The sequence below is a fragment of the Pongo pygmaeus genome, chromosome 12, assembly GCF_028885625.2.
Source record: "Pongo pygmaeus isolate AG05252 chromosome 12, NHGRI_mPonPyg2-v2.0_pri, whole genome shotgun sequence".
Taxonomy (NCBI): Eukaryota; Metazoa; Chordata; class Mammalia; order Primates; family Hominidae; genus Pongo; species Pongo pygmaeus.
In genome coordinates, this window is record NC_072385.2 from 72495083 (window position 1) to 72522522 (window position 27440).

Genomic DNA, 27440 nt, shown 5'->3' on the forward strand with positions numbered 1-27440 from the left:
CCATGGTCCTAGCTCAGGAGGCTGATGTGGGAGGACCGCTTGAAAGTCCAGGAGTTCAAGGCTGCAGTGAGCTATGATCGCACCACTGCATTCCATCACTGCATTCCAGCCTCAGCAATAGAGAGAGACTGTGAGCTATGATTGCACCACTGCATTCCAGCCTGAGCAACAAAGACTGTCTCTAAAATAAAAAAAAAAAAAGGGTATACATCAACTGCTGACATGTAGGAAAATACTTTGAATAAAACAACAAAAATGGATGTTGAAGTTAGTATCAATTACTTTTTTCACATACCTCTAATAGGTATATATATATATATATATAATATACGAAATTTAACATTCATAGGGTTTCTTTCGTAACAGTGTGTGCTATAAATTTGTAATATAGAAAAAAGGACAACAAAAAGAAAATTAAAATCATCTGTAATACTATCACTGAAAGGTAATACCACAATTAATGTTTTAGTGAACATCCTATTTTTTTAACCACTAATAACTTTTATGTATCCATACACTTTTTTATAACTTTGTTTTGCTCTGTTGTCCAGACTTCAGTTCAGTGGCATGCTCCTAGCTCACTGCAACCTCAAACTCCTGGGATCAAATGATCCTCCTGCCTCAGACTCCTAGCTAGGATTGCCATGCTCAGCTAATTTTTAATTTTTTTGTAGAGATGGGGTCTGGCTGTGTTGTCCAGGCTGGTCTCAAACTCCTGGTCTCAAGTAATCCTCTCACCTCAGCCTCCCAAAATGCTGAGAACACAGGCAAGATCTCTTGAGCCCAGGAGTTCAAGGCTGCAGTGAGCTATGATCACACCACTGCATTTCAGCCTGAATGATACTGGATGAAGGATGTCAAAGAATACACATTTTGAGGTTTCTGCCTCCTGAGACATTATACCAAGTTACAACACCCACCCTCAACTCAGAATGAGAACTTGTTTTGAACATGAAGAGAAATATGTATTATGTATTTATTTATTTTATTTTTTTGAGATGGAGTTTCACTCTTGTTGTCCAGGCTGGAGTGCAATGGTGTGATCTCGGCTCACTGCAACCTCTGCCTCCTGGGTTCAAGTGATTCTCCTGCCTTGGCCTCCCAAGTAGCTGGGTTACAGGTGTGCACCACCATGCCCGGCTAATTTTTATTTTATTTATTTATTGTTTTCAGACGGAATCTTGCTCTGTCACCAGGCTGGAGTGCAGTGGCACTATCTCGGCTCACTGCAACCTCCGCCTCCTGGGTTCAAGTGAGTCCCCTGCTTCAGCCTCCCAAGTAGCTGAGACTACAGGCACCCGCCACCACGCTTGACTAGTTTTTTGTAGTAGAGACGGGGTCTCACCATGTTGGTCAGGCTGGTCTCAAACTCCTGACCTCAGGTGATCCACCTGACTTGGCCTCCCAAAGTGCTGGGATTACAGGTGTGAGCCACCGCGCCCGGCCTACATATTAATGAAATACTGACAAAGTATGAAGAACAAACAGATGACAGAAAATCCAACGCTAAAGACAATTTTCCTCACCAAAATTTACCTGAAAGTAAATTTGGTTCTCTTGTAAAATTCAATATAACATTTGTACAGATAACTAAAATCTGTTAGTGAAAAGAGAGCATTTTAAAGGCACTAACCAGAATACCTTTCAAGATTAATATACAATAATTTTTATCATTTTAATGTTTAAAACATTATGACATTTACCCAGTAAATAAAATGTACTAACAACTACCTTGTTTAGAAAGTATTTTTCTAAATGAAAGTTGGATAACGTGCAGAAAAGATGTTATCCCATTCCTTATAAAAGTAGTTATATTTTTATAAATATGCCAGAAATTCACATTTAAAAAAAATCTGGGCTTGGCGTGGTGGCTCACACCTGTAATCCCAGTACTTTGGGAGGCCGAGGTGGGCAAATCATGAGGTCAGGAGTTCGAGACCAGCCTGGCCAACATAGTGAAACTCCATCTCTACTAAAAATACAAAAACTAGCTGGGTGTGGTGGCACATGTCTGTAGTCCCAGCTACTCGGGAGGCTGAGGCAGGAGAATCGCTTGAACCTGGGAGGCGGAGGTTGCAGTTAGCCAAGACCACACCATTGCACGCCAGCCTGGGTGACAGAGTAAGCCTCCGTCTCCAAAACAACAACAACAACAACAACTACATATATATATATACAAAAATATATGTATGTATTTTATCTTCACGACACCTTATGTGAATATAGACAATATTTCCATGTCGATCCACATTGATTTTTCCAGGAATGCAAGGAATTCTTCTTTCTGTTTCTTTTGTTAAAAGTTTCTTACACAAACAGCATCTATAAACAAAGAAGATACGAAAAACATCCAGGAAGAAGAATGTAAATGTAGTAAATTAAAGAATATAGCTGCATTATAAAGCACACCAAAGAAAAAAACATGTTAGCATACCTATACAATGTTGCTGCATTACTCCGAGAATCTGGATTCAAGTACTCAGGATCAAACAGTCTTTCAATCTTCTTACAAAAAAGTTTGCTATTAACAACAAATGACCAAAATATTAATTTTCTACATTACTTTATACTGGTGAAAATAAACAAACCAATCTGTGCATCTGTAAAATAAGATTAATAAATCCTTAGTGGCTCTCTTGGGAATTTGTAATACATTTTTAGTGTTCTAAGTGAATAAACTTAACAGTTTATTATTATCTAAGTAAATAAAATTAAGCAGTTCTGATGAGAACTGCTTGACCAATCATCTATTTTCCCATAAAAAATAAGATTGATAAATAGCTATCTTTCAGTCATTTTTAAATTTTATTTTTTATTTTTACTTCTTTTTTTGAGACAGTCTCACTCTGTCGCCCAGGCTGGAGTTCAATGGCGCAATCTCTGCTCACTGCAACCTCTGCCTTCTGGGTTCAAGCGATTATCTTGCCTGAGCATCCCGAGTAGCTGGGACTACAGGCGTGCACCACCATGCCCAGCAATTTTTTTCTATTTTTAGTAGAGATAGGGTTTCACCATGTTGGCCAGGATGGTCTTGATCTCTTGACCTCATGATCCGCCCACCTCAGCCTCCCAAAGTACTGGGATTACAGGCATGAGCCACTGCACCTGGCCTTATTTTATTTTTTTAGAGACAGGGTCTTGCTCCATCACCCAGGCTGGAGTGCAGTGGCACCTCAGACTCTTGGGCCTCAAACTCCTGGGCTCAGGTGATCTCCGACATCAGCCTCCCAAGTAGCTAGGACTACTGTGTGCCACCACATTCAGCTAATTAAAAAAAAAAAAAAATCTGTAGAGATTGGGGCTGGCTATGTTGCCCAGGCTGGCCTCAGACCCCTGGCCTTCAAGTAATCCTCCTGCTTTGGCCTCCCGAAGTGCTGAGATTACAGGCTTGAGCCACCTTGCCTGGCCTCTTTTAGTCCTTTGTTACTGGAATATGCAACATTAAAGATTTTGAGAATTTAACAACCGAGGCCTACCAATAACTAGGTATATGATCTTTAGCCGCTTACTTAACCTCTTTGAACCTTGTTTTCTCAACTAGAGAAAGTGTGGTTAGTATGTCCAATCTCATAAAGTTTTATGAGGGTTAAGTGATGATTTTAAAGAGTACTAGATATAACGTTAAGCATTCAATAAACGTTAATTATTATGCATAACTGAACTTGAGTCTTCTAAGTATGTCTTTAATTCTAAATGTATATCCTACCTGTCTCCATCTTTCCCTGTGTAATGTCTTCTGCTATTAAAAGCCAAATCTGGATTTAGAATTCCACTCCTGTTTTCAATTATTTAGCTCTTGGATAATTCCTCTCTGTCTTGTTCCCCTTCAGGATTAAATTCTTGAATAATCCCCTGCATTATTAATTTATTCCTAATGGATCATTCTGATCAGCATATAAACATAATCTAGTATCTCTCTTCCTAAAAAAACAAAAAATCCTCTCTTGAGCCTACCTATCCCTAATAGCTACTGCTAATTTTTTCAGCCATCATTCAAAGTAAAACATCTGGAAAAAAGTTTTCTAAATCCACTTGGTCACATTTCTGTCCCCATCTTACTCTATGTGATAGCAGCATTCCACACATTTGGTCACTTAAGCATTATCTTTCTTTGGAAACTTTTTTTCCTTCTGCCTTTCTTTCTACTTCACTGGCTCCTCCTTCTCAGGCTCTTAACTGGCTACTTCTCCTCTGTTGCATCTCTAAATATTGGGTAGCCTTTATCAATACTATCTTGCTAACAATTAAAAAATGAAATACAGTAGCATTTACAATAGCACCAACAATTTAATTTATTAAATAAATTTGTTTATTTTAGGAATAAATTTAATTTAAAATAGAGGTTGGGTATGGTGGCTCACACCTGTTAATTCCAAAACTTTGGGAGATCAAGGTGGGAAGATGCTTGAGCCCAGGAGTTTGAGGCCGCAGTAAACCACGGCTGTACCACTACACTCCAGCTTGGGTGACTGAGCAAGACCCTGTCTCAAAAAATAAAATAAAATAAATAAAAAGGAAAAATATCTCTACATTGAAAACTACAAGACATTGGTGAAATAAATTAAGGAGGATTCAAATTAATGGAAGGTTATACCATATTCATGGATTGAAAGACACAGTATTATTAAAAGGTTAAATCTTCCTAAATTGATCTACAGATTACATGAATCCCAAATTCTAGCAGGTTTATGTGTTTGTGAGAAAGAGAAAATGGGTAAGCTGATTATCAAATTTATATAGAAATGCCAAGAACTTAATAGACAACGCTACAATCTTGAAGATAGGCAAAACTTGAGAATTTAAATTACCAGATACCAAAAATTATTATAAAGCTATCAAAATTAAGACAGTGTGTTGGCTGGGTGTGGTGGCTCACGTCTGTAATCTCAGCACGTTGGAAGGCCGAGGCGGGCGGATCACCTGAGGTCAGGAGTTCAAGACCAGCCTGGCCAGCATGGTGAAACTCCGTCTCTACTAAAAATACAAAAATTGGCTGGGTGTGGTGGTGGGTGCCTATAATCCCAGGTACTTGGGAGGCTGAGGCAGGAGAATTGCTTGAACCTGGGAGGCGGAGGTTGCAGAGAGCCAAGATCTCATGATTGCACTCCAGCCTAGGTGACAAGAGTGAAACTCTGTCTCAAAAAAAAAAAAAGACAGTGTGACAGTGTGCTACTGATACAAGGATAGACAAAGAAATCAACAGAACAAAAAGGACAATTCGGAAACAGACCTCACATATAGTAAACGTACCACCGCAATTCAGTGGGGGAAAGGATGGTCTTTTCAACACATGGTATTGTGTCAACTAGATATCTATTTGGGGGGAAAAAAAATGAACCTTAACCCCTACCTCATACCACACAAAAAAATTAATTCAAGATGAATAACAGAAAAACATAGGACAACGTCTTCACCACTTTTAGGGAGGCAAAGATTTATTGAACAGGACATACAAAAAAAGTATGGTCTCATCCAGTTCCATGGTTTCAAATCTCATCTACTCTTAAATTTCTATTTTAAGTCCTGACCTTTGACCTAAACTCCAGACTAACATATCCAGGTATCTACTTGCTATCCCACTTGAATGTCCAAGAAGCATGTTAAATAATCTCAAAAAGAACTAAATCTATCTCTTGATTTCCCTTACCCCATTCCTTCCCCTCCCAATCTTTCCTTTCTCCATTAATAGCACTACCATCCACTTAGTTACTCAAACTGAAAACCTAATAATTATCCTGGAATCCTCTCTCTCTTCCCACATCATTACATTCATAAATCTGTCAAATCTAACAACTGAGTCCATCTACTTCTTTCCAGCTCTGCTGTTTCTACCCTAGTGCAAACCCTTTCATTTCTCAACAAACTACTGCACCAGCCTCTTAACAGGTCTCCTTGCTTCTTAAATCCCTAATGTCTATTCTCCACATAGCAACCAAAAATGGTCTCTTAAAAACAAATCAGATCACGTCACTCCCCTGCTTCCATTCACACCTAAAGTATATCCTCCTTGCTATGACCTAAACAACCCCTGAATGATATAACCACTGCTGACCTCATTTCATACCACTTTTCCCTTTATCTAAGGTCTGTTTTAATAATTTTCATTTGTTTAGAAATGGGTCTCACTATGTTGCCCAGGCTGGAGTGCAGTGGCTATTCATAGGGATAATAGTAGTGCCCTACAGCTTTCAACACCTGGCCTCAAGCAATCATCCCACCTCAGCCTCTTGAGTAGTACCTTCATAATTTTTAACATAATTCACCTCTTGAGTAGTACCTTCATAATTTTTAACATAATTCACTATTACTATATGTTCATATGGCCATTATACAAAGTAACTAATTTTTATCTTGAGCCATTGGCTCTGGATAAATTTTACTTCACTTTACTTACTTACTTCATTTAAAATAAAATAGAAATATATTTCTAAATATATTCTAAAAATAGAGTATTTTGGCCAGGCATGGTGGCTCACACCTGTAATCCCAGCACTTTGGGAGGCCGAGGCGAGTGGATTACTTGAGCCCAGGAGTTCAAGACCAGGCTGGGCAACGCAGCAAACCCCCATCTCTACAAAAAATGCAAAAATTAGCTGCGCATGGTGGCGTGTGCCTGTGGTTCCAGCTACTTGGAAGGCTGAGGTGGAAGGATCGCTTGAGCCTGAAGGTGAAGGTTGTGGCTGGTATCTTGCTACTGCACTCCAGCCTGGGCGACAGACAGAGACCGTCTCAAAATAATAATAATAAGCTAACTATAAATGAAAAGAGAGAGCAAAAATTAATTTCAAAAACTGGGCAACAAAGTGAGACCCTGTCTCTACAAAAAGTTTTTTTTTTTTTTTTTTTTTTTTTGAGATGGAGTCTCGCTCTGTCACCCAGGCTGGAGTGCAGTGGCGTGATCTCGGCTCACTGCAAGCTCTGCCTCCCAGGTTCATGCCATTCTCCTGCCTCAGCCACCCGAGTAGCTGGGACTACAGGCACCCGCCACCACACCCGGCTAATTTTTTGTATTTTTAGTAGAGACGGGGTTTCATCATGTTAGCCAGGATGGCCTCGATCTCCTGACCTTGTGATCCGCCCGCCTCGGCCTCCCAAAGTACTGGGATTACAAGTGTGAGCCACCGTGCCTGGCCAAAAAGTTTTTTTTTTTTTTTAATTTAGCTGGGCATGGTGGTACATTCCTGTAGTCCCAGCTACTTCGGAGGCTAAGGTGGGAGGATCACTTGAGCTCAGGAGGTTGAGGCTGCAGTGAGCCAAGATTGCACCACTGCACTCGAGCCTGAACAACAGAGTGAGAACCTTTCTCAAAGAAAAAAGAAAAAAAAAAGAATATTTCACTCACATGAAATAGAAATATATTTCTTTTAACAGGAGTATTAGGTTTAAAATTAAACTTTTGAAATTACCTTTTAAATTTATCTTTTTTGTCCTTTAAATCATCAACTTCATTGTGTGTGAACAGATCAGCTATACGTGTGAGAAGATTTGCATTAATACAGTTCATGTTGCATGGGGTAGCTACTATGGCATTCATATTTTTGTGGCAATACTGAACACACTGTTCAACCTAAAAAATCATAGAAAATAAATGTTGAAAATAGTAGCATGAAGGACAATGTCATAGCAATACCTTTCAAAGATAAAATTCATTAAAAGTCTAATCCATATATTGCTAGGCACTAACTGGGTTTTGCCTGTTTGACTTAATCTATACTGTTCCAAAGGCAATCTGGCAGGTCAAATTTGTAACAACATATATACATACCTAAAAAATTATTTTCAACCTTCTTTAGAATATTTCAAATAATAATAATGCATCTTTTAAAACTGTGGCAGGTATAAATCTTAGTCTATAAACTCAAGTATACAGAACATGTAAACGTTTTTTTTTTTTTCCTGAGATGGAGTCTTGCTCTGTCACCCAGGCTGGAGTGCTGTGGCATGATCTCAGCTCACTGCAACCTCCGCCTCCTGGGTTCAAGCGATTCTCCTGCCTCAGCATCACTAGTAGCTGGACTTACAGGTGCTCGCCACCACGCCTGGCTAATTTTTGTATTTTTAGTAGATACAGAGTTTCACCATGTTGGCTAGGCTGGTCTTGAACTCCTGACCTTGTGATCTACCTGCCTTGGCCTCCCAAGTGCTAGGATTACAGGCATGAGCCACCGCGCCTGGTCTGTAACTTCTTATAATTAAACTTAGTTAGAACTTTAAGCCTCCTTTTCCCTGGGTGGCAGAAACAAAATTTCAGTCAATTCAGAATCTTCTCAGTTGTGTTGGGTTTGCTCTCTTCCTTCCATCCTCTCTCTACAACCTGAGGTATATTTATTTACTTTAAAAGTAAAGAGAGGATAATCATGTATTCTTCCAAATATTTATGCTTATGGCATAAAAATTATCCTTTAGGGCTTAGATTTCAAAATTCAAAGGTTTCAAAAATTTCAAAACTCAAAAACTCATTTAGTCTCTGCTTTTTTTCTGTAACCCTTCCCTGAAGCAACTGATATCAGCTGGGCTTAATGGGGAAGAGCTAAGGAGCAGAAAGAATACAGGGAATTGGCCAAGCATAGTGGCTCACACCTATAATCCCAGCACTTTGGGTGGCTGAGGCAGGAGGATCACTTGAGCCCAGGAGTTTGAGACCAGCCTGGGTAACATAGCAAGACCACCCCACCCCATCTCCATTTAATTTTAAAAATAAAAGAATACAGGGGACTAGTACAAACCCCAAAGAATCAAAGAAACAACTTCACATTTGCTAACATAGAAAAGGAGTATTCTGGCTGGGTGGGGCAGCTCACACCTGTAATTCCAGCACTTTGGGAGGCCAAGGCAGGTGGATTGCTTGAGATTAGGAGTTGGAGACCAGCCTAGGCAACAAAGCAAAACCCCGTCTCTATAAAAAATAGAAAAATTAGTTGGGCGTAGTGGCATGTGCCTGTAGTCCCAGCTACTCGGGAGGCTGAGGTGGGAGGATCACTTGAGCTGGGGAAGCAAAGGTTGCAGTGAGCTAAGATCATGCCACTGCACTCCAGCCTGGGCGACAGAGCAAGACTCTGTCTCAAAAAAAAGAAATTATATTCTTGAATTAACAATTTTTTAAATTGTTTTTTCAATTAACAATAATTTTAGTAAAGTCTCAGAATTTTCTAGATACTTGAAGGAAAAGAAAGCATAAGTGAACAGAAGCACTTTGATTTTTTTTAAGTCAATACTTACTAGTGAATCCATTTTTAAAAACTCCGAAGAAATAAGAATTGAAATGACATTTCCTGGCTCTAAAAAAAAAAAGAAATTAGATTACCCTTTTGATGGGTACCCCAATCTCCTCTGAACAGGCTCCTTCTCACCTTAAAAGAGGACATTACTGGAATAAGAATAATTTAATACAACCTTATTATAGCTTATGGGTTAGATACACAAAATAAGGAAAATTCAATGTTAAAACTTAGGGTATGGAGAAAATGCACAATAAATTTACCCTGGCGTTAGATTCATATAAAGTAAAAAGACTCCAGCTAAAGATATCACATATGCAATCTTCTCCTTGACTAAATCAGGGAAAAAGATAATTGAGACTATAATTCATTGCATATACAAGTAATAGAAAAATTTTTTAAATGATTAACAAGAGCATTTGTTATTAGAAAAGCTACTTTAAAAAGAGTTCAATGCTTGTTATGAACAAATATTTAATTTTAAAAGATTCTGAAAGATAAAAAATTTACTACTGCAGAGTCCTAAACTTACTTCCTAAAGGCATAATGAGTGAGCTCTCAGGCATACAGAGAGGAAGGGGGATGCCGCCTGACGCTGTAGTTCAGCAAACCTGTCATCTCCCATGAGGTATGTTTAAGGAAAGAAAACTGTGTTTTGCATCATTTCAGTATTAACACAATTCTAAATAAATGACTAAGCAGACAATGGTTAAAATAAGTAATCCCAATCTGTCTCTAAATAACAACTCTAGATTCAAGGCTCTTTTTTTTTTTTTTTTGAGATGGAGTCTCACTCTGTTGCCAGGCTGGAGTGCAGTGGCGCAATCTCTGCTCACTGCAACCTCTGCCTCCTGGGTTCATGACAGTCTCCTGCACTAGCCTCCCGAGTAGCTGGGACTACAGGTGTTCACCACCACACGCAGCTAATTTTTGTATTTTTAGTAGAGACAGGGTTTCACCATGTTGGCCAGGATGGTCTCCATATCTTGACCTCGTGATCCGCCTGCCTTGGCCTCCCAAAGTGCTGGGATTACAGGCGTGAGCCACCACGCCTGGTCAAGGCTCTTAAACACAAATGGTGACAGGAGGAAAAAGCTGGTGAAAAAGCTCTTCAGGAAATGGTAATGTACCCCATTCCAGTTAGGAACCAGTGGCAGGTTATTAGAAATTTAATTAAGCATTTTGGTAGTTTTCCTGGTTAGAAAAAAGACTTTTTTTGGGGGGAAATGTTTACATTTATAAACACTGATTTAAGGTCAAAGATAACAGAATGACTAGCTTTGCTGCACTTCTTTTTTTTTTTTTTTTTTTTGAGACAAAGTTTCACTCCTTCCTCCAGACTGGAGTGTAGTGGCGCGATCTTGGCTCACTGCAACCTCCGCCTTCCGGTTTCAAGCGATTCTCCTGCCTCAGCCTCCCGAGTAGCTGGGACTACAGGCACCTGCCACCATGCCTGGCTTATTTTTGTACTTTTAGTAGAGACGGGGTTTCAACATGTTGGCCAGGCTAGTCTTGCCTCCTGACCTCAGGTGATCCGTCCGCCTCGGCCTCCCAGTGTGCTAGGATTACAGGCCTGAGCCAGAGTGCCGGGTTTTTGTTTTTGTTTTTTAATTGAGACGGAGTCTCGCTCTGTTGCCAGGCTGGAATGCAGTGGCGCAATCTCTGCTCACTGCAACCTCCGCCTCCCGGGTTTAAGAGATTCTCCTGCCTCAGCCTCCTGAGTAGCTGGGACTACAGGCACACGCCACCATACCAGGCTAATTTTTTTTGAATTTTTAATAGGGACAGGGTTTCACCATGTTGGCCAGGCTTGCTGCATTTCTTTTACCTTTACTACACACATAAATATGGTGAATCAAATGATTTTTTTTCTCTCTACATGTTTTGATTTTTATTTCACACATACATATTATAGCTGGTTAGTCTGGAATCTCTGGATTCTGGCTGAAATTTTTGATTTAGCAATCTTGTAATTTTTATTTAAGGACCACTAGAAACCTCTCCTATTAATTTGATCACTAAAGAATACAATAAATTATTAAGTTTTTTCAAAAACTTTTACACTGTCAGCATAGATTTATTTTCCAATAAGAGTTCTGTTTTAATACTACTGTAAATAGCAATTCTAGTGCATAGAAAGACTATTAAACCACAAGTGTGATCATACAAGTATATGCCCATTGAAATATTACTCAGTAATTATTTTTATTACAGTAATTCTACTAGTAATACTAGTAGTATGCTATCATTTAGAACACTGGCTCTTGAACTTTTGATCTCAGGACCCCTTTACAGTCTTAAAAACTGAGGATCTTAAAGGGTTTTTCTTTATGTGGGTTGTATCTGCCAGTATTTATCACATTAGAAATTAAAATAGAGGAAATCAAAAAATATGAATTCATTTACAAAGAACAAAAAACCTATTACATGTCAACATATTTTTATTAAAATAACTATGTTTTCTTTTCTTTTTTTTTTTTAGAAAGGGTCTCACTCTGTCACCCAGGCTGGAATGTGGTGGTACAATTTTGGCTCACTGCAGCCTCTGCCTCATGGGCTCAAGCAATTCTCATGCCTCACCCTCCCAAGTAGCTGGGATTACAGGTGCATGCCACCACACCCGGCTAATTTTTGTATTTTCAGTAAAGACGGGGTTTTGCCATGTTGGCCAGGCTGGTCTCCAACTCCTGGCCTCAAGTGATCCACCCACCTCAGCCTCTCAAAGTGCTGGGACTACCAGTGTGAGCCACCATGCCCTGCCTAAAATAACTACCTTTTCTAAAATGAAAAATATTAGGCTGGGCGCCGTGGCTCACGCCTGTTATCTCAGCACTTCGGGAGGCTGAGGTGGGCGGATCACCTGAGGTCAGGAGTTTGAGACCAGCCTGACAAACAAGGCAAAACCCTGTCTCTACTAAAAATACAAAAACTAGCAGGGCGTGGTGGCATGCGCCTGTAATCCCAGCTACTTGGGAGGTTGAGGCAGGAGAATCGCTTGAACCCGGGAGGCGGAGGTTGCAGTGAGCTGAGATCGCGCTGTTGCACTCCAGCCTGGGTGACAAGAGCGGACTCTGTCTCAAAAAAAATAAATAAATAAAAATAAGAGTGAAGAGTAGCACTGTTTGATATTTTTTGCAAATCTCTTCAATGTCTGACTTAATAGAAGACAACTGGATTCTCATTATCTGTTTCTGCATTCAATTTGTGGGTAACCTACACCAAACTTGACAAATGGTAGTTTCTTAAAGGTTAATTGCAATGTATCTGAACTGTATCAGTGAACTTTTCTGACTCCGTTAACAACAAAATTCTCTAATTTATCTTGCACTTTGCATGAATCTTTCACCCATGCATGACTTTTTGAAAATAAAATGCATTAGTTATTTGGAAAATGTTGGCTCAATGAGTTATACAGATATTCCAAATGTTGAAATACTTCATTGTGCAATATATTTAAAAATCACATTCATTAATATGACCACCAATCTCATCAGAAAAGTCAAGTATTGAGAAGCCTTCTGTCAAGCACACGGAAGCAGGTAAGTTTTCCAAAACTGTAATTCTCACTCGAAACCTTGAATTCTGTCACTGACAGCAGGTGACAAATGCTTTCAGCTTTCTTTAACTGAGCAGCTCATTTTCAAGAAAATGTCTGCCAAACACCTAAGTCTGAATTACCATTATTTCTCTGTCAGTTGTTCTCTCAAGGAAAAATGGTTCTCAATTTTTAAAAGAGCAGCTAATTTACCTCAGGACTGAAAACAATCGCACAAGTGCTTTTCCTCAAGAGAATCGTGTGTTGCTGTGCAGTAGGAGTGGACTTTCCATTTCATCACAGTAAAGATATGTATACTCAATGGTCAAGATTTAATAAAATTAGTAATTTTTACTGCTTTACCAAGGACATTCTTAAGTGAAACTAGATTTTTTTTTTTCTTATTAACTATGTAATTATGTACTGCTAGTACAGTTCGGTGCCCCTGCCTTGATCTTGTCTAAAGCTTCAACAGTTTTACCCACTATTGCTTTTGTACCATCTGAGCAACACAGTGAGAAAGTCAAGTGACATCTTGGTATTATTATGCAAACTGCTTCGACCTTGTAGACCCTCTAAAAGGGTCCCTAGTATCCCACTGGTCCATATACCATATGTTGGGAACTGCTGATCTAGAGATCTGTTCATTTGCCATAAATTTACTATAATTTACTAAAAAAGATGAAGTTATCAGTTTCCTAAAAGGCTGTTACTAATATGAGCATAAACACCGGTGTCCAAACAATTTTCCACATTTCACTTTTGGCCTGAAGAAACTACCAGGTGACACACAAATTTCACTACAAAATAAGCAACAGATTGTTTTTTACCTAAAGTGGGCATCTCACAATCTTTATTCTCCTTAGCGTTCCTTTTAACATATTTTATCAACCAGTTGAAAATGTGAACGTCACAATGAACTGAAATGTCCACCTCTTCCCAGCGCTGGGCATCCATAGATAAATATTCAGCAAAGTACTTCATTTCTGATATCAAAAGATCTCGCGGGCAAGTAAAATCTTCTTTCAAGTTCTTTGCTTCATCACACACATGGATCACCATGTTTGGCCTTCATAAAAAATGTTACACAAAAATGAAATTATTAGAGTTTTAGAAAAGGCGCCAAGAATACTGACATCTAGTGAAGGCAAGAGAACAAGATGTTTTTGAAAATTCTGACCACAAATCAGTTTTATAGGGTCTTGACATTTTTCAAGTGTCTTGCTAGCCTGATCATATCTTAGATTATGACTAATTTTAGCAAATTACTGATGTAATAAAACAAAATACTGTTACTACAGGACTAATAATTTACACAGTTTGAAATTTCTTTTTCTTTTTTTCTTTTTTTTTCAGACGGAGTCTCACTCTGTCACCCAGGCTGGACTGCAGTGGCGCGATCTCGGCTCACTGCAAGCTCCGCCTCCTGGGTTCATGCCATTCTCCTGTCTCAGCCTCCAGAGTAGCTGGGACTACAGGCACCCGCCATGGCGCTCAGCTAATTTTTTTTTTTTTTTTTTGTATTTTTAGTAGAGATGGGGTTTCACCATGTTAGCCAGGATGGTCTCGATCTTCTGACCTTGTGATCCACCTGCCTCGGCCTCCCAAAGTGCTGGGATTACAGGTGTGAGCCACCACGTCCAGCCTTGAAATTTGTTTTTCAAGTTATACATTAAAAATAAAGTTTATGGCCACACGCGGTGGCTCACACCTGTAATCCCAGCACTTTGGGAGGCCAAGGCAGGTGGATCACGAGGTCAGGAGATCGAGACCATCCTGGCTAACATGGTGAAACCCTGTGTCTACTAAAAATACAAAAAATTAGCTGGGTGTGGTGGCACGCACCTGCAGTCCCAGCTACCTGGGAGGCTGAGGCAGGAGAATGGCGTGAACTCGGGAGGCAGAGGTTGCAGTGAGCCAAGATGGCTCCACTGCACTCCAGACTGGGCGACAGAGCGAGACTCCATCTCTAAATAAATAAATAAATAAATAAATAAAGTTTATAAAAATAATACCATTTCACAAAGAAAAATGAAGCAACACACTCTAATTCCTGTGAGGAACATAAAACAGCACTTTTACATGGCTATGGGTGTGGGAGAGAGATTATTATTAAATACTAAAATTTTCAGACTTTTTTTAAAAAGGAAAAATAGCTATAATTCTTCACTAAATAATCAAATGAAAAACTAGCATGGCTTTGTTATTTTTAACAGCAAAAAAGTTTGCTTCTAGGCATTCACATACATAAAATATAAATATATTAAATATAAATTAATAAATGTAGTTAAAAGCATTCCTAAGACTACAATGTACTTATTTCCATATTTAAACATAATTTAAGCACAAGTTTAAATGACACATCAGAGAGTCTGCTTCAAAAATTATCATCTCCTTGAATTTACTTTCTTTGAAAATTATGTCAGCTGGGCAAGGTGGCTGATGTCTGCAATCCTAGCACTTTGGGAGGCCAAGGCAGGAGGACTGCTTGAGCCCAGGAGTTTCAGACCAGCCTGGGTAACCTGGTGAAACCCTATCTCTACAGAAAAATTTTAAAAATTAGCCGGCATGGTGGTGCATGCCCGTGGTACCAGCTACTCAGGAGGCACAAGTGGGAGGATCACCTGAGCCCAGGGAGGTCAAGCTCCAGTGAGTTGTGATAACATCACTGCACACCATCCTGGGCAACAGAGTGAGACTCTGTCTCAAAAACAACAACAAAAAATTGTATCACCTCAAAAAGAAACATCAGTGTGATCTACATCTGTCTTCATGTCATTACAAAAGGAAGAGAATAGAGACACACTGTCCTACAACATGAATTTAATTGAATTGTGTGTTTAATTCACACATTCCTGATACAAAAAATGTACATTATTGGAGGGCCAGGCATGGTGGCTCACAACTGTAATCCCAGCACCTTGGGAGTCTGAAGTGGGAGGACTGCTTGAGCCCAGGAGTTCAGGACCAGACTGGGCAACACAGTGAGATCACGTCTCTAAAAAAAAAAAAGAATTAAATAAAATTGGGCTACCAGAAAAAGGATTATAATCAATGCTCTATCAAAGTCAAAAGAATTTAAACAAATTTTCACAAAATTGCTCTTCCAAAGAAATTATGGTCAAAGTATAAACAGGTAATAATTGACGTAATGAAACATAAACTTTCCATAGTTTTTTAGACTACAGTATAAAATATTAGATTATTTCAGTAAAAAATTTTTGGCAAATTTTTGTGTCACACAAACCAACCAATCAGTTAAAAATCTGTGTGAATACGGCCAGGCGCGGTGGATCACACCTGTAATCCCAGCACTTTGGGAGGCTGAGGCAGGTGGATCACTTGAGGCCAGGAGTTCAAGACCAGGCTGGCTACCATGGCAAAAGTCCACCTCTACTAAAAACACAAAAATGGGCATGGTGGCACACACATGTAGTCCCAGTTACTCAGGTGGCTGAGGCACAAGAATTGCCTAAGCCTAGGAGGCAGAAGTTGCAGAGAGCCGAGATGGAACCACTGCCCTCCAGCTTGGGTGACAGAGTGAGACTTTGTCTCAAAAGAAAACCTCCAAGACTGTGTCAATAAACTAAAAATAACTGAACTACACACTTTAAAAGGGTGAATTTTAAAAATTGTGGTTAAATATACATAAAGTAAAATTTACCACTTTAACCACTTTTAAGTTCAGTGGCATTAAGTATATTCACACTGTTGTGCAATCAGCACAATCATCAACCTGCAGAGCTTTTTCAAAGGGTTCATTTTATGATATATAAATTATATATAAAGCAAGCTGTTCTTGAAAATCTATAAAAAGTAAGATTTTCATAAAAATCCATGAAAAGTAAGTATACAAAGGAACTTTCAGAAATAATAAAAATATTCTGTGTCTGGATTTGGGTGATGGTTATATGGTATATCCATTTTTCAAAACTCATCAAAGTGAACACTTAACAATATTCAGTTTATTGTAAAAATAGGCAAAACAATACAAAACTATGAAAACTTGCAATACACTGAAAGACATTTTAATTTTAAAATTTTCTATAATGAGTAATTATGTTCAAATAGTCCTAATATACACATCCAATTTCTTTAGTAATGTTGGAGACTTAATGGCATAGAGTTTTTTTCCTTGGGTATTAAAATTTACTTTTAAAAGTTTTGTGTTAAGAGATATTACTTCTAATATTTATAAATATAAAAATAAAAATCTTCAAATAGAAAACTGTAATCCGATTTATAAATAATAACATGAATAAGTCATGTTTAGGTCAGTTCAACACATGAACTAAGCTGATTCCAGTAGTTTCAGCAATTATGCAACATGAAATTCCTACCTTATGGTAACCACCAATCATATATTTTATGAAGTTGATATTAATATTAAATCTTATCTAGCAAACAACCAGCCGCCTACCCTTCAGATTCTTCAGTCATTTCTCCACCATTATGAGTAGTACAATTTTCACTTTCTGAAGAACAATTCCTTGTGGAAGCTATACTATGTCTTCCTTAAATACAGAAACAAACACATACAAAAAAAAAAAAAAAGGTGGGGGTTAGTGTTTCTAGCTGAGAATGGGTTTTTATTTATTGAATGGTAATACTGTAAATGCATGGTTTCCAAGGCTAAAGATGGTACTTATCAGGGTGGCATGTTCCTTTAGTATTTCTAAAGATATATGGAAGAAACAGTACAAAAAATGAATCACAAATTGCTAATGTTAGAATAAGGATTTCAAAAAATACTAATGTGGTGTGTACAAACAGGGATCAAATGTTCAAATGCCAACAGCATAGTTTTCTCTTTCTGAAGCAAATTTTTACATCAATACTCTGCTGCTGCTGAGATTAAAATAACTCGCTACACTCAGAGGATTTCTAAAACCAGTTATTATTCCCAATGTAATTGCAGAAAACATCTTTTACCCCACTACTGTGTCAGTTGAAGCTCTTGTTGACTAGAATAAAGAGTGGCTGTAGGCTCAGCACAGTAGCATGTACGTGTAGTTCCAGCTGCTCAGGAGGCTGCAGCAGGAAGATTGCTTGAGCTCAGGAGTTCAAGACCAGCCTGAGCAACACAGCGCAACCTCCATCTCCAAAAACAAAAAAAAAGAGTAGCTGTAAAAAAAAAAAAAAAAAAAAGTAACATGAGAGACAAGCAAGAGTCTCTCAGGAAAAAGGAATATTAAGTAAAGGGCACAGGGCAAACTCCTCTAAAGTAAAGTAAAAGAATATTCATAGTTAAAAAAAAATACATGAAATTAACTAGGCCAGTAGATTAGAATAGAACATTTTCATACAGTAAAGTGGGTTTTTTTGGTGATTGTATTTGACCTATATTTTAACATTTAAAAATTTATTTTTTAAAATGTTTAAATTTTTTATAGACAGTGTCTTGCTCAGATACCTAGGCTGAAATGCAGTGGCTTGATCAAAGCTGACTGTAACCTTGACCTCCTGGGCTTAAGCAAGCCTCTTACCTCAGCCTTCCAAGTAGCTAGGATCACAGGTGTGCACCATCACACCCAGCTAATTTTTATTTTTTATTTTTTTGTAGAGACAGGGTCTTGCTATGTTGCCCAGGTTGGTCTTGAACTCCTGGCCTCAAGTGATCCTTCCACCTTGGCCTCCTAAAGTACTGGGATTACAGGTGTGAGCCACTGCATCTGGCCCTAAAACTTTTTTTAAAAAATAGCAAAGATAAACATAATTTTAAAAATTCAGGCCAGGTGCAGTAGCTCACGTCTGTAATCCCAGCACTTTGGGAAGCTGAGGCGGATGGATGGCCTGAGCTCAGAAGTTCCAGACCAGCCTGGGCAACACAGCAAAACCTTGTCTCTACAAAAAATACAAAAATTAGCCAAGCACGGTGATGCATGCCTCTAGTCCCAGCTACTCGGGAGGCTGAGGCAGGAGGATCTCTTGAGCCTGGGAGATGGAGGTTGCAGTGAGCTGAGATGGTGCCACTGTACTCCAGCCTGGGCAACAGAACAAGAACTTGTCTCAAGAAGAAAAAACAACAAAATTCAGGAAGATACAACTATGAATACATTTCTCTATTAATGTTTATATTAGCCTTTAAACAAAGAAAGAAAAGTTGATTGGAATATATAATATTCTGCAGAATTATCATAAGGACAAGTACTACATTTTAGTTTAAAACCTTACCTGTTTTGGAAACTGCATCATGTCCAACTGGAGTCTCCTGAAATTCTCCATGTATGTCAAGAAGTGAGGATTTGATATATGTGGCTAAAGTTTCAACAGGACTCTCTCCAGCAGCCATTAGGGAATTATACTGGTTGTCAACAGGTGAGCTTCCACTGCTCTTTAATTCATCAAACCTTTTTGCACACTGTCATAATATAAAATGAAAGAAATAGAGGTTTGGGAATTTTTTTTTTTTTTTTTTGAGACGGAGTCCCACATTGTCACCCAAGCTGGAGTGCAGTGGCGTGATCTTGGCTCACTGCAACCTCCGCCTCCCGGGTTCAAGTGATTCTCCTGCCTCAGCCTCCTGAGTAGCTGGGATTACAGGTGCCTGCCACCACGCCCGGCAAATTTTTTGGATTTTTACTAGAGACGGGGTTTCACTATGTTGGTCAGGCTGGTCTTGAACTCCTGACCTCGTGATCTGCCTGCCTCGGCTTCCCAAAGTACTGGGATTACAGGCGTGAGCCACCATGCCCAGCGGTTTGGGAATTTTTTAAATAAAAAATTGAGAAGATATTTTCTTGCCTTCTATTTGAAGATATTTTTCAACAATTACTTTTTGTAACCAAATATTAACCTGTAGAGTAACATCTAGAATATTTGTACACATTTCACTACGCAAAAGCCTCTAACTTCTATTTTTATATTTTAAAATTCAGGGTAGAGTTTTAACGTGCTTTAACTCAAAGGCATATATATTTATGCTCTTGTAAAACAAGGAAGACCACGCTGGGTATGGTGGATCATGCCTGTAATCTCAGCACTTTGGGAGGAAGTGGCAGAAAGATGGCTTGAGGCCAGGAGTTCAAGACCAGCCTGGGCAACGTAGTGAGACTCTGAGAGAGACTGTGAGATGCTGAGGTGGGAAGATCACTTAAGCTTCGAAGGTCGAGGCTGCAGTGAGCCATGATGGCACCACTGTACTCCAGCCTGGGATGATACAGTGAGAGATCCTGCCTCAAAAAAACAAAAACAACAACAAATATATATATAATATAAAATATATATTTATATATAAAATATACATATTATATACATTATATATATACAATATATAAAATTTATGTAATTTGCATCTAGTCAAATTATACAGATGTCTATTCAGTGTTAATACATGCATTTGAATATGTAAAACTCAAATATTTTTCTCTCTCTTGGTGTTTCTTTAAATTGATGACCTTTTCTGAACATTTTCAGGAGATATTCTGGGGGGACTGTTATTTACCTCTTTCGGTGTTAATCCAGGCACGAGCCTTGCTATAGTTTCCCAGTTGATAGTCTGAGGGATTCCAATTAATGGATAAAGGATCATGTCCAATACCATTTGGTTATTATTGTTCAGGAAATTGTTGTTTTCTGAATATCCACGACTCATCTTTTGGCACTAGGGATAGGGAAGACAAAAAGCTTTATTTAAACCTGAAATCCAAATGTTTTCAGAACATTACAAATCAGTTATAATTCATTCCTAAGAATTATCTGCTACCATGTAAAGGAAAAATAAAACTGACCTAAAATAAACATAGTACAGCCTAAATCTCTTCACAAAAAAGGATTTGAATATTATGCATTGATAAATGGATGTATAAAAAGATGAAGAGATGAATAAATATACGATAAAAAGCAGAAAATATTTTTTATCTTTTTTTCTTTAGAGACAGAGTCCCCAATTTTACAAGATGAGGTTCAGAGATGTTAAGTAATTTTTACAAGATCACAGAGCTAAGAAGAGGCAGAGCAAGGATTCAAACCAAGTAAAAATGATTCTCAAATCCATGCTCTTTCCATTCCACACAAGAGGTATAGTATGGGCTAAGACAGTAGATTGGAAATAATGGTTTAGGGTCAGTAGGGACAGAGCCTAATATATTTTGAAGTTAGTTATGATTCAATTAAGTAATTTTGAAAGCTTCTGTTTGTGAGGTGTGGGGAGAGGGTTATGATATCAAATAGAAAAAGAAACTATGCATTCAAACATAAAACATTTGAGGAACTTTTTTACATCAATGTGTACGAGATACTTCTTACTTTATTCAAACATTTACTGAGCCATCACTATGTGCCAGGCACTGCATCTAAAGTTGGAACATTAATTTACAGATGAAAATAATGACAAAAGCTTTGACTAGTTATATCTATGATTCAGATGACACTGGATTCTGGGTTGGGAATACAATCTCCAAATATAAACTGTTCCTATGGACAAAAATGATCTATTTTAGGACAAGAGTACAAAGCAGAGATTCACTGACAGATCAGTACAATGGAAAAGGCAGCGTACACAGGAGTCTGAAGCTCTGATTGGAGTTTTGGCTCCACCACCTGCTAGCCAAGGCAAGTCATCAAACCTTTCTGAAATGCAGCAACAAAAGTAGGTGATGGTAATACCTCTGACTGACAGCGTGGAAAGAAATAAAGGGATTATTTTGTGAAAGCACTTTTAAAATGACAAAAGTATCTCACAAATGAGATGCTGCATAAATAATAGTATTTAGATTGTGCTGAGGGTTACGTGAAATATTTAAAACACAGCACAGGGGTCGCGAATGTGGTACGCTCTCAATAAATGTTAATTATAATTAGTACTATGTCATTGTTTACGTAAGACACTAGTAGAGGACATCAGCTGGTAGACAACATTAAGTTATCCTACATGTATTTGAATGAACATTAAAAGGAAACAAAAACAGAAAAACATTTAGCATACTAAAATCACAGCTTCCTACCAACCAAAGATGTACCTTGTTCAAGGCCAGAATAGTGGAGTGGTTAAGTGTGCAGACTCTGGAGTCAGACTGTCCAAGTTTGCATCCCAGTTCTACTACTTATGGCATTATCTGGTTCAGATTAGTTAATCTCTGTGCCTCAATTTCCTCATCTGTAAAACAAAGATAATAATAGTAGCTAGCTTACGTACTTGTGAGGATATATGGAAAGTGCTACCTGGCAAAGAGTGAGGACTACATAATGTGTGTAGCAGCACTACCACTCCAGAGATCCTCAGATTAAACAGATTCAAAAAGATTAATGTGACAGATAAAAGGAGAGACAGTAACATTCCAGTGAAGTATGCCACCAACAAAATAAGTAGAAAGAGTCAGCTACAGATTCTTACCCAGCTTTACCACTTCTAGCAGTGCAACCTATGGCTCCAGTGGTCTCAGCTATACTGTAAGGAAAATAATACCTAACCTTTGGAGTTACGGTGAGGATTAAATAATCCTATGTATAAAGCACCCGCACACTGTCTGGCATACAAAAGGTGCTCGTAAAATAATTTATTACTATTATTTTTCTCCTCTCTACTTTGGCCATTATTGGCACAAAAATTTCCAAGAATTAGTTTAATAACTGTAAAGCACTGCCTTGTGCCCAGTTGAAAACAGATTTTACAGAACTTCATTGTTTTTTAAAGAATTGGTCATCTCAAAGTCAGATGAAAAAAGTGAGTGAATCTGAAAAGTAATGCCCTTTTGCATGTCCCAGGCTGAGTTTGATGAAAACAAGGGGAAAGAAGGCTTGAAAAAAGTCTTGGAAGAACCTTGGAAGGGCCCTGAGAAATTTCTGTTTATTTCTCTCTTTAACTCGCTGGATTATGATTTCTTTGAAGGGCTGGGCCTTCTACCTTTGATTCCCCAAAAGTGTGACCAGCAAGGCAGACACTGCCAAAATGTTTACTGAATTAATGAGAAGGTCACAAAACCTTAACAGACATTTAATGTATCCTTTGGAACTCACTCCAAACTGCAGGTTCACAACTCATTTAAACATTTAAATATAGATGGGGATGTGCAAAGATGGATGGGGATCACGTCCTGCTGGATTAATCAATTTAGTTTTGAATCTTTGAAAGACTTGGTTTCTCTCTAGAGAACAAAGCACTGATCTCTACTTGTTTGCCTAGTACTTGCATCACTTTTCATACCACACAATTTGGGAAGCATGTTAGAGCACATAGTGCGTTGTTGTTGTTAAGACGGAGTGGCGCTCCCTCTCTCATCAGGCCAGAGTGCAGCGGCGCGATCTCGGCTCACTGCAACCTCCGCCTCCCGGGTTCAAGCGATTCTCCTGCCTCAGCCTCCCGAGTAGCTGGGACTACAGGCACGCACCACCATGCCCTGCTAATTTTTGTATTTTTAGTAGAGACAGGGTTTCACCATGTTGGCCAGGATAGTCTCGATCTCCTGACCTCGTGATCCGCCTGTCTCGGCCTCCCAAAGTGCTGGGATTACAGGCGTGAGCCACTGCACCCAGCCAGGGCGTTTTATTATAATTTGTTTGGGCCTTGGTAGAAAACAATCTAAAATGGAATTCAGGACAAGGATCTTCCCTAAGAGCTCATTTCTCTTCACTTCCAAAATGATTCATCTAAAAGTTCAAAAATATTACCCACGTCAAACACTTAAAAGCTTATATTTCAAATGTGATGCTAATTTATGCTATACATGTTTAAGAGTACTTTAAATCATCCAAATGTGAAAAAAAGTTTTTCTGTTGACCTTCTCTTTATACAACTGTACTGGGCAAGGGAAGACTCCCCAGCATGATTTCTAGTTAAATAAATGTCCAAGAAATCAGAGTCTGAATTTAAGTATAAAAGGCATATAGCATTGATGGATAATCCTTAATAAAACATAAATTATCTCGAAATAGCTGTTATAGTGCACCTCATTCTGGAAAGTATAAATTTAACAAAAACGGTGACAAGAAAAAGCTCAAAGTTCAAATTACTATGAAATCCACTCGCATTCATAAAATATCAAAATCTTGACAATATTTAAGGTAAAATACGTTATTTACCAAAAATAAAAATCCAATATGTTTAACAGACTTCATTTTTTAAGAACATACTTCCCCTCCCCTCCCCGACCCCCTTCTCTTGGTTTATGTATTTAACACACATGTATTAATAAGACTAGTCTAAGTCACTTCCACACCAGATAGAGGTCTACAACAGGAATCTGATATATTTTTTTCTTATTTCAAATAGAAAATAAAGCTCTTGGAGACAGAGACGTTTTTCCTTAGGCAGTGGAAAGATGGGAAGAGAGGGGGACCCGTGGGGCAGGCAGGCAGGCAGGTCAAAGGCCTCTGGCCCAACAGAGGGCGGCGGTAACACCGAGTCATCCCGGATCGGGAAGAAGCCTTGTACCCAGGCTTCCTGACTTCTGCACACACAGGAGATCGGAGGCAGCTGGAGGAGAAAGTAAAATCACATCCCAGACCTGGCATGAGGTAAAAGCCCGTCAAACGTTGGGCCCGGAGGCTCACTACGCGGCGCGTCCTCGGGGCACCCCCAGATCTTCGGGCCCCGCTCCCGCTCGTGGAGGCACAGAAACTCCAGGGGCGCAAAGCGGACAAAGGCGCCGGGCAGCGGGGTGAGGCGGGGCAGAGGCCCGGGGCGCGGCCGGGCGCGCAGAAGCTGTGCGCGGGCGGGACGGTCTGCAGGGACATGGACCGGGCGGGTGACGGGACGCGGGCCGGCTAGCTGCTCGAGGCGCGGCCGGCTGAAGGCTGTGCACGGGGGCGTTCGGGGGCGTTTGGGCTAGTGGGACCCCGCCCGGGCCGCCGAGGGTGGGAAGCCGCGGCGGGAGCCGGCTGGCTGTGAGCGGTACCGCCCCTTGCCGCACTTCCCGCCCCGCGGTGGGCACCCGAGCCCCTTCGGCGTCTCGCTCACCTCCACAGGGCCGCGGCTGCCCTCTCAGCGCCTCTGTTACCTGCAGTGGCCGGCACCGCCCGCGCTCGCGCCCTGAAGCTGCCGCTACCGAGCCCACAACCCCGTCCGCTGCGCCTCACACGCCGCCCCCGCCCGCTTGCAAGCGGCTGCGTAGACTAGCGCCGAGTGGTGGGGGAGCCGCCCCACCGACGCCGTCCGGCCAATCGCGGGCCAGCGCCGCAGCGGCGGAGCCAATGAGTGCCGAGCCCCTGCCGGGCCGGAGGGAGCCGGACGGGCGGGGGCGGCTGACTGTCGCCTTGACTTGCCTGCTGCTTCTCCTTCCTCCTCTGGCATACACTCCCAGGCTTGTCGCAGTGCAGTGTCCCCACCCTCCCAGCGTCTTGTCTCTTAGCAACCAGATCCTGGGAGCCTGATCTTAGGTGACCAACCCTGAGTCCAGAAGAAAGGGGGATATATAGGAGATAAAAGAACCGTGATTAAAGAATGGATGAAATTGTTCTTGGTGCAGATTATTTGGTATAACGCTTAGGTAGAGCGAGAAGATCGCATGATGGGGGACACCGAAAGTATCTTTTAGACCAAGGTCTTTGGGTAAGGACCTGAAGTGTCTTTACCAGGAGGTAGCTCTTTAAAAATGTAAATAGCTCTGGATTACAAATTCGGTTTTCATACATTAATAGGGTGTGTGTGTGTGTGTGTGTGTGTGTGTGTGTTATTGTGAGGAACACTACTATTGGGCATCTAGTAAAATGCAAACAGCTCAATATTGTAGGGTAACTGCTACATGTCAACATTTCTATCTAATTTCCACTTGGTCTATTCTGAGAACCAAAATTAAACGTTAGGATTAGAAACAACAGAAAAAGTAAAGCCTTACCCAAATGAATAATTACTATGAGATCTGATAATTAAGTAGAGATTAAGTGGTTCACTGTACAGAATGTCAGGAGTTTTTACCAATTGTATCATCCTGTGGCTTTCTGCAGATCTTTTACGATTTTTGTTTCACAAAGACATTAAAGTGGCTGGGTGTGGTGGCTCACACGTGTAATCCCATAATCCCAGCATTTAGGGAGACCAGACGAGAGGATTGCTTGAGCACAGCCTGAACAACAAAGTGAGACCCTGTCTCTACAAAAAAAAAAGTTGTTTTTTTTTTAAGTTAGCTGGGCGTGGTGGCCCCAATGAGCTATGTTTGCACCACTGCACTCCAAGCTGGGCAACAGAGTGAGACCCTGTCAAAAAATAAAAATAAAAATAAAGTTAGGCAAGTGTTGTATCATAAGACGTTAGGTTAGGTTAGGTAAATTCTTTTTTTATTTTTTTGAGACGGAGTCTCGCTCTGTTGCCCAGGCTGGAGTGCAGTGGCACCATCTGGGCTCACTGCAACCTCCACCTCCCTTCAAGGCAATTCTCCTACCACAGCCTCCTGAGTAGCTGGGATTACAGGCACGTGCCACCACGTCCAGCTAATTTTTTGTATTTTTAGTAGAGATGGGGTTTCACCATGTTGGTCTTGAACTCCTGACCTCAGGTGATCTGCCCACCTCGGCCTCCCAAAGTGCTGGGATTACAGGTGTGAGCCACCACGCCTGGCCAGGTAAATTCTTTTTTTTTTTTTTGTGAGACGGAGTTTCGGTCTTGTCACCCAGGCTGGAGTGCAGTGGCGCAATCTCGGCTCACTGCAACCTCCGCCTCCCTGGTTCAAGAGATTCTCCTGCCTCAGCCTCCCGAGTAGCTGGGATTACAGGCGTGCGCCACCACGCCCGGCCAATTTTTGTATTTTTAGTAGAAATGGGGTTTCACCATGTTAGCCAGGCTGGTCTTGAACTCCTGACCTCAGGTGATCTGCCTGCCTCAGCCTCCCAAAGTGCTGGGATTACAGGTGTGAGCCACCACACCCAGCCCCAGCCAGGTAAATTCTTAAAGAGAAACTGCTTGCCCTCTACTTCCCCTCTTTCTTCTTTCATATAGGCTGGTACTTAGTTGTGATGGTGGTACTTTACAACCATGAAAACAAGAATAATGCATAAGGGGCTGGGCATAGTTAGCTCACGCTGTAATCCCAGAACTTTGGGAGGCTGAGGCAGGAGGATCACTTGAGGTCAGGAGTTCGAGACCAGCCTGGTGAAACCTCATGTCTACTAAAAATACAAATATTAGCCAGGTGTGGTGGCGGGTGCCTATAATACCAGCTACTCCAAGGCTGATGGGGGAAAATCACTTGAACCTGAGAGGCAGAGGTTGCAGTGAGCCGAGATGGTGCCACTGCACTCCAGCCTAGGCCACAAAGCGAGACTCCATCTCAAAAACGACAAACAAAGAATAACACATAAGGGACTGTAGAACACAATATAGAAGGAACCTGGGCCCTGAATTACCTTCTGAAGCAGAGAGTACCTCTGGTCTGTTACATGAGAGAAAAATGTTTATCTTAACTACTGTATTTTTTAGTCTCTTTGTTACAGTGGCTTAGTGTGTTCCCTAGAAGAGAAAGTTGGACCCTGAAAGTGGTGTGCTACCTACCATAACAAAGATATAAGATATATATGGCATTGGTTAGCAGGTGGAAACATATTGCAGGCCAGAACACTAGTGACTGTTCCCAAATGTATTGGGGAAAAATGTCACCCATATTAACTTGGAAGGCAGATCATCAAGCCCATATATAGCTCTGAGGAAAGCATCTAGAAAAGGCCAGAATGTAAGTTTGTGTTGGCTACCATTCCTTGCTTTTAGCAAGGTTCAACAAAAAGACACTAAGTCAGTTAACCAGTTTGCTAGCCTGGAC

The 27440-nt window shown here is 40.2% G+C and overlaps 2 protein-coding genes across 12 annotated transcripts in view; one reads left to right on the top strand and one right to left on the bottom strand.

Moving 5' to 3' along the window:
- The window catches only part of SANBR (SANT and BTB domain regulator of CSR), a 58620-nt gene extending 33622 nt beyond the window's left edge, over window positions 1-24998 (bottom strand). For 5 of the 11 annotated variants that reach the window (XR_008500563.2, XR_010123101.1, XM_054475055.2 and 2 more), the window contains exons 1-10: window positions 24650-24814; window positions 21714-21850; window positions 20198-20356; window positions 18928-19114; window positions 17174-17267; window positions 13584-13822; window positions 9220-9278; window positions 7407-7567; window positions 2435-2521; window positions 2212-2322 (exon numbers count right to left, since the gene is read on the bottom strand). Coding sequence is in view for 9 of the 11 variants with exons in the window: in XM_054475055.2 (XP_054331030.1) it covers window positions 2212-2322; window positions 2435-2521; window positions 7407-7567; window positions 9220-9278; window positions 13584-13822; window positions 17174-17267; window positions 18928-19114; window positions 20198-20347 (1088 nt within the window). In the remaining 2 variants the exon portion in view is untranslated. Of the gene's footprint in view, window positions 1-2211; window positions 2323-2434; window positions 2522-7406; window positions 7568-9219; window positions 9279-13583; window positions 13823-15673; window positions 15752-17173; window positions 17270-18927; window positions 19115-20197; window positions 20357-21713; window positions 21851-24197 lie in introns of those variants that run through there. The other 6 variants (XM_063648694.1, XM_063648695.1, XM_054475054.2 and 3 more) reach the window with 6 other exon arrangements.
- The window catches only part of PUS10 (pseudouridine synthase 10), a 127078-nt gene continuing 123735 nt past the window's right edge, over window positions 24098-27440 (top strand). Inside the window, exon 1 of the mRNA XM_063648708.1 lies at window positions 24098-24207. The gene's annotated coding sequence lies outside the window, so the exon portion shown is untranslated. The remainder of the gene's footprint in view (window positions 24208-27440) is intronic.